The sequence below is a fragment of the Mandrillus leucophaeus genome, unplaced genomic scaffold, assembly GCF_000951045.1.
Source record: "Mandrillus leucophaeus isolate KB7577 unplaced genomic scaffold, Mleu.le_1.0 Scaffold91, whole genome shotgun sequence".
NCBI lineage: Eukaryota > Metazoa > Chordata > Mammalia > Primates > Cercopithecidae > Mandrillus > Mandrillus leucophaeus.
In genome coordinates, this window is record NW_012109919.1 from 5894616 (window position 1) to 5908689 (window position 14074).

The 14074-nt window shown below is 34.8% G+C and overlaps 1 protein-coding gene across 2 annotated transcripts in view; it reads right to left on the reverse strand.

Annotated features, from left to right (window-relative positions):
* Positions 1 to 14074, reverse strand: part of MCTP2 (multiple C2 domains, transmembrane 2) — a 198105-nt gene that overhangs the window by 37755 nt on the left and 146276 nt on the right. Inside the window, exons 17-18 of one of the 2 annotated variants that reach the window (XM_011969821.1) lie at positions 6261 to 6383; positions 3565 to 3606 (exon numbers count right to left, since the gene is read on the reverse strand). The exons of the other annotated variant lie outside the window; for it this stretch is intronic. Of the exons in view, the coding sequence (XP_011825211.1) occupies positions 3565 to 3606; positions 6261 to 6383 (165 nt within the window). The remainder of the gene's footprint in view (positions 1 to 3564; positions 3607 to 6260; positions 6384 to 14074) is intronic. 2 annotated transcript variants of the gene reach the window in all.

Sequence of the window (14074 nt, forward strand, 5' to 3'; positions counted from 1 at the left end):
CTTTCCTAAGTATGGGATACAGCATTTTACACAATAGTTTCTTGGTTCATGCTTCAATTACTGACCTTTACTGTGTAGAAAATTAATGCAATTTTCATTGTAATCCATCCGTACAAATAAGGTCCACATGGAAGGATTCCACATATGGAATCTAATACAAATAGGAAATGTCAACTGATTGCTGTTGGCTGAACTTAGCTATTATCTGTTTGTTCTGGAGTCCCTAGAAAACTAGACTTGTAACAAGCAATTTCTTACATGAGCCATCAGGTATTAGAAAGGAGGGATTTCCTCTCTTCAAAGTTTAGCTTGTACATTTCATCTCCTAAAAGGCAAAAACCTAGTTACCTGAAAGTTCTATGTTACCACTGAAAGTCCACAAAAGAAAAGGCAAAACTGTGAAGTCTAATCTGGTTTCTAATACAAGTTACTACCACGAACTTTTCACAATGCTAAGGAACAAGGGGTTACAGTGATGTCATTTTACAATAATCCCTGTTCCAGACAATAAAAGAATGACAGACCCCAGACAGTGTCCTGGTCTGTGCATGAGAGACAGGCAGAACATGGCAAAGCATTCATCTCCCGAGGAAGTTGTGCCAACAGGCCCCGGCACGCTTTTATCTTGCACAGTCGTCCGTGATGGTATTTGGTGGGAAGGAGCACTGGCAATTAAAGAGTGTCACCTTCAAGATGGATGGTTTGGGTAGAAAGGAGTTTCTCTCCTCTTCTGGTTTTGAACAAAATGGCTGTGTGTTTATAATTTGTAAACAGTTCATCTCTCACTGAGTGTGTTACAGTTCCCAGAAGTATGGTCTGTCATGTCTAACACACAACAGAAGCCAGAAGGGCTCAGTGGATAAGACCTTTCTTCCAGCTCACTATGATGGGGAGTCACCCAGTGACTGTATGTCCTGGTCTATGACAAGCACATCTCAGTGGTAGAAGCTGATCTACACAGAGAAGAAACCAAGTGCTGTAATACATATGTGGATGTGCACTCAAAAAGTCTGAAAGTTGAAGATCCCTTTAGTTTACCAATCCCTTACAGAAGGAAGAATGAAAAGAGATGGACAAGGATGGAAAAATTTGCCCGTCTTTCCTAACAATAGAAGGGTTGTGTTAAGCAGGAGAGACATAAACAGAAGTCAAAATATCATTTTAGATTTATTCCTCTAGAAGATTTCATAGAAATATAAAATTGGGAAAGCAAAACTACCATAGTTATACTTGTCTATTAAAAAGTGCTATTAAAATACTATAATAAAAACATGTTAAGGATAAATTTTCCCTGGGGGGACTGAGGAAAACCCTAGTGCCAGTGCCCTCAACGTGGGACAGGTGGGCTCAACTGGTATGGGTTGGGCCATGCTGAGATGAATGCAACAGCTCCCAGGCTTATCCCTGTGGATGCTGCCGTTCCAACTCCTTCAGTCATCCTTGCCCAGAAAGGTTTAAAGCACAGACCAAAGGGCTGTCTCTCCAGACCTTTAGGTAGCTCTTGAGGTACATATCAGTGGTAGACTAGACCTTGACAACCACTGGTCTTGACTATGACCTGATTTTGTTGCTTGGCAGTCACTGAATACCATGTTTCCATTCATCTTCTTGTTGGATACTCTCCTTTATTAGATGGGCCAAAGACACATGGTCACAGTTATTCCTAAAGGGTAGAGGACATCCTCTTCTACTGGTGGTTCATTTAAACAGGCTTGACCAAACAGGAAGAAATCTTCCTTTCATCCAGGCCTGGTTTATAAATATTTAGATTTTTGCCTAATGTGATGTTGTAATATAATAAGAAATGTATGTTTGTTCTTTGTCCCTGGTTCCTGGCACAAAGCTCCTAAAATTCCTGGAGTTTCCTAAGTGATAAGAGAGATATGAACATCTTTGCTATAATATTTGGTTTTGTCCTCACTTGCTAAAATAGCTCGAGCTAAAAAGGTGAGAGGAGCATCTTTTGCTATTCATAACAAGCCCCTTTCAACCACACCTGGATTTCTGTTAATGAGGTGACTTTTGGAAAGCCTCTAATGATGGGGCAGCTGGTGGCTAGGGGAACCAACCATGTGATTAGAAGGTTAGAACTTTCAGTCCTCCCCAGCTCTGGCCTGCAGGGAAGGAAGAGGGGGGCAGAGATTGACGTGAACACCAATGCCCAAAGATTTAGCCAATTATGCCTATGTAATGAAGCCTCCATAGAAACAAAAATACCATATTCTGGAAGCTTCTGGGTTGGTGAACACATGGAGGTGCTCTAGGGTGTGCCCAGAGAGGGTGTGGAGGTTTCACACCCATTCCCCCATCCATTTCTCTGTGCATTTCTTCCAATTGGCTGTTCCTGAGTTGTGTCCTTTGTAATAATCAGTAAATATAAGTAAATATTTCCTTAAATTTTGTGAGTCATTCTAGAAATTCACTGAATCCAAGAAAGGGGTTGTGGGAACCCCCACCTGATAGCTGGCCAGTCTGAAGAACAGGAGGCCTAGACTTGTAGTTATCACCTCACACAGGTCTTAAAATAATTTCATTAATACTTCTGTTTTTTTGGTAAAACATCTCATTATAAACCTTATTAACTTAGCTTTCCTTTGACAATATTCAATGATTTAATCATTCAGAAACCGCTAACATGAAGACATCAAGAAGAAACTTGCGTCTGTGCAACCCCTTTTCTGAAAAAGGTCATTTTTCCTTTAAAAGTATTATAGTTGATTTTACTATTTTGCTATTAATGATCCTCTTAACACAACAAATAAGATTTACTTTGTAATCCACCCCATTTGCTTCAAATGGGCAAAACCATCTGGTCCACTCAATTAATTTTAAGGCTCTTTGTATCATAGAGCCAGTGTCTTTGAATACATTTCTATTCAATGGGCATTTACCCGGGATACTTACTCTCAAGGTTTCCCCTTTTGCCCTTTTCTCTCCACAAGCCTCCTACATGTTACCATCCCTCGCCCCAGATACCCACAGGTTAAGGAGACTGGAAGTCCATTAAGCTAGTAGCATTTCATTTGGCATTTCACTTGTTTCATTTTATTCCAGAAGGTTTCTCTGAAAGCGTAATGACAACAAAAGCAGCAGATTTGAGAGATTCTCCCAGGAGAAGGAAAAGGACAGATGTACACAGACATATAGCTGAAAACACTGCCAGGAACAGCTGGGAAAATGACAGGCACGGAAGTGGGTGACCACCCCACAGAGTGCAGACATGAGCCGAAAGAAACAGCAATTTCACTTGATTTACTTTTGACTTCCTAGGCTACCTTTTATCTCTGAAGGGGAAGGCTAATCTTGGCTTGCATCCAATAAAAGGCCTCCTATAGTTACGCTTTTTATAACATTTCAATTATTCCTTCTATTTTACCCTTTTCAACGTCACTTTAAAAAATCTTAAAAATGGATATCCTTTTAAAAAGTTACAATAATATTACTATACTGGTAACTCTATAATACAAAAAAAAAAAAGTGGGGGGAGAGAGATTCGACCTGGAGGAATGCTATCTGTTGACAACACTAGTGTTTTTTTGTGTGTTCTTTCTTGAACATACGCACCTTGTCATCTTCATCCTCCTCGTCATCTATGTCTGTGCTCTCCTGAAAGGAAATCCCACAACGTGTTTATAAAAACATCAACTGAAATTAACAAATGCAAATTAGACACATTTTAAAGCTTGCCTACAGACTTTAAGCATTCATATTTTTGAAATGCATTATAACCTCTTAAAAAATAACTCTTTTAAAGTTCAGGGACACTGTGGCAGGACTGTAAACAATAAGCATAATCTACATAAAACTGTTGACTATAAATAAAACTATTAGGCCAGTGCCCTTTGAAGGCAGCCAGCTTTAAAAATGCATTGCTGAGTTGTACTTTCGGTAAACAGTGTTGTTCTTATTCTGACAAATGAACCAACTGCTAAGTTAAGGCTGAGAATACCATACTCCACTAGTGCTAGGCTCATTGTTATTATAATGACTGCTGTCTCCCTTTGGGGCCATTACTGAAACATTAGACAGTATAAAATGCATTAGTCTGAATATAATCAATCTTAAAAATAAGTTACAGGTTTCACTGTGGCATTATTATTTTACTCTGGGTTTAGGGTTAGAAGGGGCAGGTGAGGGAAGGAAACTCAAGGCTCAGAGCTGGACTGAAGGGTGCCTGGCTTTAGCTCAGGTGCCACAGCACCAGCTGTACTGCTAATGGGCTTGTTTAATGTAAAAATCTTGGCTATTTAATGGCCAGAGTTTGATCATAGCACCACAATGTTTAAAAACTAATATCTGTTGGTACATAATAAAATAGGGTCAGTAGTTTGGAAAGAAAGCTCAGTATTAGACAACAGGTTCTATTTTCAGCTTGAACACTTGCATTTCTGCTTAACCTTGCAAAGGTCAGGCATGCTGTTCAGATGTCATTGTTCCAATAGTAAAAAGAATTGACAATATCATGCTCTTAAAAAGGAGTAACTCTGAAGTATCCAGAAAATACTCTGCTACATTCCATAAAACCACGGAGCAGTCATCAAGAAATTTCTTCAGGGCCAGTATAGCCCTACCTTCTAGAATTCTCACAAGATGCAGTCAGCAGTTTGTATGGTACTCATGGGTCATCTGGGGAACTAACCTATTCACAATTGGCAGCAAACATGTCTCATGAAAGCCAGTGGATAAACAGGAAGGTAATGAAAACAGGCTATGGGAGGGAAAAAACGCTATATTTAGGAGAAGTCTTTAGCTTGGGACATGGTTTCAATAGTTTTTGCTTTGTGACTTTAAGCAAATCACTTTATCATATGCACTGTAGTTTCATAAGACATAAAATGAAAATAGTTCTTGCCTCTTTCATAGTTGTGTTATAGAACCAAATTAGGTAATTATTTTCAATGTTTGATAAATAAAGGCTTTATACATACATACACACTTATGTGCACATAGGTATATTAATATGCACATGTATGCTAGTATATGTACATGCTCACACATACATGCACACATATGCACATACTATAAACATATATACACAGTGGGCACATAAAACCTGCATAAGCATTGTAAAAATATTTGTTGACAACACAGATATTAGAGATGTTTCTTTGCAAAAATTTCCATTATCTATAACTCTGTGAAACCTAGTCCTTAAATGGATCTATTAAAGTCATTCATTTATTAGCTGGTTCTATTTTCTCACTGATATGTGTTCATGCCTATTGCATTAAATAATTAAAACATTAAAATTAAAACATTAAAAATCAAACAGAATAGAATTTTGAAATTGCCTGAAAGTAAATTTTGAAATTTTCCTCTTGCCACAATACTCATTTTTCCCACTTTCCTTCCTTCCTAAGTGAAACCAGAAACCTCCCTTAAGTCCATTATGAGGACATAAGGAAAAATAAACAAAAACAGTCAGGATTTGATTGACTCTTGGGAAACCAAATGTGAAGTTGATCTATCTAGAAAGGAAATTAATCAAGGACTTTAGATTTTTGTTTAAAAAACTTGGTTCTTGAATCTGGAATGCCTAGATTACATCATTAAAGAAAAAAAAAGCCTACAAATACAAGTTCCTGACCACCTAGAGCAGAAAAAGATCTTATAGGGTGCAGTGAGGGGGCCAGGGGCAGGAGAGTCAGAGTGGAAGTGGGATCAGTAGATGCGGAGTGATGTCTTTGAGAAAGGGTCTTGCTTTCTTCAACAAGACAGGAAGTTTGGGAATTTCCAGACAAATGTGGGCACCTGCAAATAGATGGGTCTAAGCCCACCCGCTCTCTGATTGCCCTGGGAGTTGACAAACCTCTGGGAATCTCCTGAGCCTTCAAGCCAGAGAGAACACTGCATAAGATACCTTCATGGAAAGGCCAGAGTTAGCCCTGCAGAGCTCTCTGCATGCCCAGCAACGGCCCACAGAGGCAGCAAAGGTCTCGTTGGTGATTGAGGAGATTGTTCACAGGAACTCTACAGAGAATCATATGAGCACACAGACATATGCTACCAGCATGGAAATAATAACCATGAACCAGAGGCTCCCCTCAAGCAGGCCAAGACTCAGGAACATAAGATGCCACAGAAAGAAGACTCCAGATTACACATGATAGAAGACCTCCACTGCAAAATGCGCGCATCTGTAGGGCTGCCTCACATCTCAAACGAAATGGACTTGGGCCATGATTTGGTGGTGGTGGTAGTTTGTTGTTGTTAACACATTTCTCGGCAGTCAAATGTCAGAACTCCAAATGCTTGCTTACCTGGCTGTCCTGGATGCTGCTGACCTTGCCTTTCACAGGTCTGATGAAATTGTAGACAAAGATCAGCAACAATGCCAAAGGGATCATATATAGCTCAAAATTCCAGACAGTGATCAAAAATACCTGATTGAAAGACAAATAAGAACACATGACTGCTTGATAAAACACTAGGGGAACAATCAAATTCCTACACATTGACATAAGGAGATTCAATTGGGCTATCTCTAGTCACTTTCAGAAACATTTTCAAACAGGTACACACACACACACACACACACACAATGATCAACTCAGTTTTAGAACTGGTAGTATAGAAAGAGCTAGTTAGTCACGCTCTGGAATAGACAGATACAGTAGCTTCATACCTGAAAAGCCCATGGATTTTAGTGTGCCAGAATTTATGGAAAGTAGTATGGAAAAAGTCCAAGGTCACAAAGAGGCAGGCCACAGGCCAAATTTGGCCAAAAGTGAGGTTTATTTGAACAGGAGAAAGCCATTACTTTTTCAATTGGCTGCCAATATTGAAAAATCCAAATATTTCAGAGAAAGACTTTGGATTTCCAAACTTTTGTTAAAATCCTTAAAATCTACCAATTTTGAGACTCTATGGACACAAGAAAATGATTGGCTAGCATTGTCTACATCAGAAAAGGTATTCTTTTAGCTGCCCAATTTCTGTCAACCTCTGAAATTTGTGACTCCTCACATAGAAAGGCAAGTGACAATTTCAGACTGAGTCCAACTGCCTATGCTACAATGGTTGCTAGAGACATGAATGCAAATGAGATGGTTCTACCTCCAAGAAACACACTAATTAGGATAAATAAGGTGAGAACACCTTTTAATTATGAGGCAGGAGTGAAATCTTGGGTAAATTACTTCAAAATTTGAGTTTTACTTTCTTTCCAAACTCACAGGGAGTCTAGAAGATGAAATAAGATAATTTGTGGTTATCAGCTGTCTGTAAGTGCTTGAAAAAGTCACTGCTATAACATATCAACTTAGAAAAGGCAAATTACTGCATCTTAAATATGAAATCTTCCTTTCCAAAAGCAATACTGTTTTATTGCTAAAAACTTTTTCTAATATTTAAAAATTTTCTCTTTGTGGCTATCATATATTGCTTTTATATTTTTGGTGCCCATTGTAAATAAAATCACTTCTTCCATTATGTTTTTCAAACTTGTCATTATTTACATATAAAAGCAAATAATTTACATATATGTTTTTAGCATTAGCAGCCTTACTGAATATTCTTTATTGTATCAAATAGTTTATTTCATTCCTGTGAGGTTTCTAAGAATATAGTCACATAATCTACAAATAAGGATCCTCTTCTGTTTTCTTTCTTTTATTTTTACCTTTGTTTTTTTCTGCTTGATTTCGTTACTCCTACAAAAAATCGTTAAACTGTTCAGAAGGATATCATTGTTTAATTCTTGGCTTTAATGAAAATACTTCTAGAGTGATAAATCCTATCACATTAAGAACACACACACAAACCATTTTTAATACCAGAAAATTTACATATAGGTGATCATTATTCTTTATATCTTTGAAATGTTTTATAAATACTCTTTCATATCTGTTCCAAACCTAATAAAAACATGTTTTAAACAAAAATTTGTCCAGCAATTTTAACAAGAGTATAATTTTTAAAATCAAGAATGATTGGTAGCTAACTGTTCTTTCAGTATCCTCTGAGATAAGGATGGTTCTATCGTTTTCATTTAAAGACACCAATATGGTGATGTGTTGTATTTGTAATTTCATAATTTGAAGCAATCTTGTATTTCTGGGAGAAACTCCTTCACTGAGGTAAAACCGTGTTATTGTATTTTATTTTCTAATACTTAAAGATGTTTTGCATAGACACTCATTTTTGTCAACCTTCCTCAGTCCTATTCTTACTTCTAAAGGCAACCTTGTCCTAAATTTGATGTAAATTTTTCCCACCTGAGGGCACCTTAGGTATATATTAGGAATAACAAACAAAATAAAAATGTTCCTATTGTTCTGCAAATATTTTAACCAATAGTATATTTTATAGTTCTTTTCATGGTGTATACATAAATCAAGTACATTTATTTTAACTAATATAGTTCCCATTCAAATGAATGCTTTGCAAGTTGTCAACTCTACTCCCTTATCAATGCAAACATGGGCTGAAATAGCAGTTTTATGTAATCAAATATATTAGTATTTTACATGAGGATTTGTGCCTTTAATGTTCAGTGTTCTACTTAAGAAATCATATTCTACCTTGAGTTAATACAGCTATTTCCTTGTGTTTTCTTCTAAAAGATAACCGTGTATGATCTTTATTCTGTCTCAATTTTGGTTTTGCTTTAATTTTTTCTTTACCTCAGGCAATTCAATGTCAACTTTTTCCTTATAGCCATCTTTTACACCTAAATTCCTGTAACGATCCCCATTTTTCTCGTTAACCTACATTGCTACTTCTGTCAATATAGCAAGTTCCCACATGAATGTGTCTATTGTTTCTGAGCCCTCTCAATTCTCCATTGATATATTTTCCTATATTTTACCAAGACCACATTTTTAAACTATAATTTAGTAACCATACAATATCTGAGTGGCCAAGTCTCTTATTACACACTCAAAATGATCTTGGATATTTTTTCACCCTTTACTCTTCCACATGTATTTCAGAATTAATTTATAAATTTCTATACAACTCAGAAAAATTAAGACTGAGATCATCTTTATAATTTAAAGATAATTGGTATCTTGATATTGACATTTCATAATGATTATTTCTCTACATTGAGAACTTCTTTCAGGTATCTCAAAATATTTTATTATTTTCACTGTACTAATTTTCCATGTTTTTTTAAAGTAACTTGGAGTTTAACACTATTATAAACAGCAATGGAACAATTTTAAAGTTTATCATTTAATTGGTTAATGCTGGGTACAGAAATACTAATTTTTATACATTGTTCACTTTCTTTCGGAGCCCTCTTATTAGCTGTAAGAGACTGCAAATACACTCTTTTTTTTTTTTTTTTGAGACGGAGTCTCGCTCTGTCACCCAGGCTGGAGTGCAGTGGCCGGATCTCAGCTCACTGCAAATACATTCTTTTGTAGATCTGATGTAGAAAATCATATAAATTGTAAATCATGATGATTTTCCTTCACCTTCTTCCATTCTGTACTTTTCTCCTAGTGCTAAACCTTTTTTTTTGATGTGTAAGTGTGAAATTTTTGAAATACTTTTTGGATCAATGAAAAAATTCAAACCACACTGATTTCCTCCAGTGTGACTTGCTCCATCAACTTTCCTTTATTTAAAATTTTATAATATCAAATATATAATCTTTTCCTATATTTTTCTATCTTTTCAAACGTTTCTTTTTTTATAAAATAAAACATAGCAAAAAGTAGAGCCAACAGTAATTTCTTTATTAGGTAAAGCTAGAAATTTTCCTATTTGTTACCTATTTCCCTTTCCCTGTTAAATTATTTTGGGAATTGAGGGTTTTAACTATATACTAAATGGTGGTTGTTTCTAAATGCCTGTCTACTGGGTAAATGGACTTTATTATTATTTTAAATTGCTAAATGTAACTTCAAGTAAGAAGAGGCTGACATAAAGCTATGGAGAAAAATCAGGACACATCATTTTAAATTTGCTTTCTTCATTTTAAAACTAAATATGTCTTTGAAAAAATTACTTGAACAGCTACCAGTATTAAGGAGATGGTTGTTTTAGGTAAACACCTCATTTGCCATAGCATTTGCCTCTATCAGGAATACTAAAGCAATCCTAGAAATGTTTTACAACAAAAATTGAGTTATATTTAAATATCACATTCAAATAACCTAAAACCCTTTTAGAGTGAGACCTTAGTGCCTTTAGATATATTTTAAATCAATACATAATTCCCATTTCTGTAGTAAAGAACTGATTTCCTAACAAACATATCTTTCAGGAAAAGCAAATATAAACCCTAGAAAAATATTTTATTTTAGAAAAAAGCGTAATTATCTGAGCATCTTCAAAGAAAGAAAGAGAGTTGTAACTTTGAAAGAAGGGATCAGATCTGCATGGAATTAATTAAAAATGTTTGTATCTTTGATCCAAGAGCAGCTGCAGTCACTCTGATAGTACCAGTTGTATAAAACTCCAATGAAAATTTGACCATTACTTCTGAATGGAGGAAACAGGAATGCACTCAAGGACAACCAAGACCACTGGAGAGTGCAGAGGTACACTGAAAGGAGAGTGTAAGCAAAGGTTAACCCCAAATTCAGTATGTGAATGTCGCTAAAGTTGCTGGCATACATGCAGAGCACACTCAAAGCAGTCTAAGATCAAAGCTATCACCATAAGACATGTGACAAAGTTTGCATTTTGAGTCTAATAAAATTAAATGCCTTCTTTAAAAAAAAAAAAAAAAAAGTTGTTTAGAAGAATGTAGCAGAATTTAGAGTCTCCACAACATAGAACTGCTGATATCTAAGATACAATTCAAACACCACTCAACATACAAAGAGTTAAGAAAATGGAATCTATTTTCCAGCAAGACACAATCAAAAGATACCAACTCCAAGGTGAACTTTATGTTGAAATTATCAGAAATGAACTTTAAAACACCTATAAAAATCATGCTCAGTGAGGCAATGGAAAATAAACTCACCATGGATAAAACAGTAAATATAAGTATAAAATGGAAACATTAAAAAAAATTGCTCAACTAAAAAATACAACATTAAACATTTTAAAAATCAATGGATATTTTTAGTAGCAAAATTAAGAATGAAAAAGTCAGTTACTATAAAGATATCAAGAGAAATCATCAAATATAAAAGACAGAAAATAATAGAAAAAAATTAATAGAAGGTCTGGAGACCGTCAAAATTTCAAAAGTTCTAACACGGGTATTTGGAATTTCAGAAAAAAAGAATGGGTAGAAAAATATTTAAAGAAGAATTGGCTGAATACTTTTCAAATCTAGGAAAAGACAAAATGTACAGATTAAAGAAGTCCAGAGGACCTCAAGAGGAGTAAATTTAAAGAAATCCAGCCTTGGGGATAAATAGCATCACCATATTTCTGGAAAATAAAGATAATAAGAAAATGTTGATAAAAACTAGAGAGGAATGACATTATCATAAACACAACAATTTGAATCACCATAGATTTGTCATCAGAACCCACAGAGGCAAGGGGATAATACAATAGCATTTTTAAAGTACAAAACGAAAACAAAACCAAAAACTTTAGACTCGGAATTCTATATCCAGTAAAAATATCCTATAAGAATGAAAGTTAAAGATTTAGATATGAGAAAATTAAAAGAATTTTTTATCAGTAGATATCTGCACATCACTAAATACTAAAGGAATTCTTCAAGGTGAGGAAAAAATGATACCAGATGGAAATGCAAACTTCAGGAAGAAATAAGTATCAGAAGTGGTAGATACATAAGTAAATAGAAAATATTATTTCTTTTATTTTTCAGAATGTTTATAAATGGTTAAAGCAAAGCTTATAACATTATCCTGGTGAGGTATATAATGTATTTAGGTGTGAAACACAGGGAAACTAATATAAATGAGGTTAGAGGTAGATGGACATTTAGACTTAGATGACATGTAATGCTTTTATGTTTTAGATGAAGTTATACAATATTAATCTTAAATTGACTGTGAAAAGTTAAGGGGAAAATATACACACATACACCTTAATACTCAGAGCAACTACATAAAAAAAGGCAGGGAGGAATAAATTGTAAAAGTAAATAGATAAATGGAAATCTAAAAGTCAAAAGAAGAGAAACAGAGTAAGAAAGAGGTAAATATAAAATAATTAAAATCCAACAATACAAAAAAATACATTAAATATTAATGAAATAAAACACTATAAACAAAAAAGACAGAGATAAAATACAATGAATAACTGTGGCAAAAAACAAAAACAAAAACAAAGGAAAAAATGGTAAAATACAACCCAATAGAACTGAACAATATATAAGTTGAATTATTTATCGAAAATGTCTGCGCTAAGAAAAATTTAGGGGCAAATGGTTTCACTGTTGAATTCTACTCAACATTGAGAAAATAAAGAGTATCACTTTGGAAAGAATACTTACCAACTATTTTATGAGGCCAGTATTACCCTAATATCAAAATCTGACAAAACTGTTACAAAGAAATAAAAATACAGACAAATGACCAAATATGAACTTAGATGCAAAAATCTTCAAGAAAATAGTAGTCAATTAAATCAAGAAATACATGAAACTAAATTATAACCAAGTAGAATATGTTCCAAGAATGAAAAATTGATATCATATTCAAAAATCAATGTAATTCACAATATTGACAGAATAAAGGAGAACAGGTATGTGATTATTTCAAAAGATACAGAAAAAGCTTTTGACAAAAATTCAACACCCTTCTACTCTTAACAAATAATAATCGGAAGGAATTTCGTCAATTTGTTCAAGGACATCTGTAAAAATGTTGTAGCTACCATATTTGATCATACTTGGCAGGGGTTTACTGTACATAAATTATACCTTGAGAGGTTGATTAAAAAGACAAATACAAGTTAAAAAAGAAATGACTCATGCATGCAACCACATGAATCTTAAAAACACATGAGTGGTAAAAGCCTTCTACAAAATAGTACCTACTGTTTGATTCCATTTATATCAAGTTCTAGAACAGACAAAATTATTTTACAATGGGGAAACTTGCATGCACCCCTTAAATTAGAAATTAGGCAAGCATGTCTGCTTTCGCTACTTCTATTCGGTATTTAATGGAATGTGTTAGCCATTACAATAAAGTCAAACAATGAAACAAAAGGCGTAAATATAAGAAAAAAGGTACAACTTTTTTTAGCAGATGACATAATTTTTTAAATGTAGAAAATCCTAAGGAATCTACAAAGCAAATCCTAGAAATCACAATTAAATTCAGCAAAGTCCATGATACAAAATTATTATTAAAATATCAAAATCATTTTTAGATATTAATACTAGCAGCAAAACATTAAAAAATGAAATTTTAAAATTTCCATTTATAGTAGCACCACAAAAGCAACACAGTATTTTGGAATAAAATTTATAAAACATGAGCAAGATATCCTCACTGGAAACTATGAAATATTGTTGAGAAACATTACAGAATACGTAAATAAGAAAATAAATATGCCTAGTTCACGGAGTGGAAGATTTGGTATTGTTAAGGTGGCAGTTATTCACAAATTGACCTACCGATTCAAGCAATCCTTATTTTATAGAAATGGACAACCTGATTCTAAACACTAAATGAAAATGCAGGCCGGGCGTGGTGGCTCATGTCTGTAACCCTAGCACTTTGGGAGACCAACACAGGTGGATCACCTGAGGTCAAGAGTTCAGGACCAGCTTGGCCAACATGGTGAAACCCTGTCTCTACTCAAAATAGAAAAACTAGCCAGGTTTGGTGGCACATGACTGTAATCCCAGCTACTCGGGGGGCTGAGGCAGGAGAATCACTTGAATCCAGGAAGCGGAGGCTGCAGTGAGCTGAGATTGCACCACTTCACCCCAGCCTGGGTGAAAGAGCGAAACTCCGTCTCAAGAAAAAAAAAAAAAAAAAGGAAGAAAGAAAAAGAAAATGCAAATGACATACAATAGTCAAAACAATTTTACCAAATAACACACTAGCTGACTTCACAAGTTATTACGAAGCTGTAGCAAAAATAGAAGTAGTGCTGGTGAAAAGACAGACTTATACATCAATGGAATAGAAGACAGAGTCCAGAAATAGATCCACATAAAAGTGGTTGATTTTTA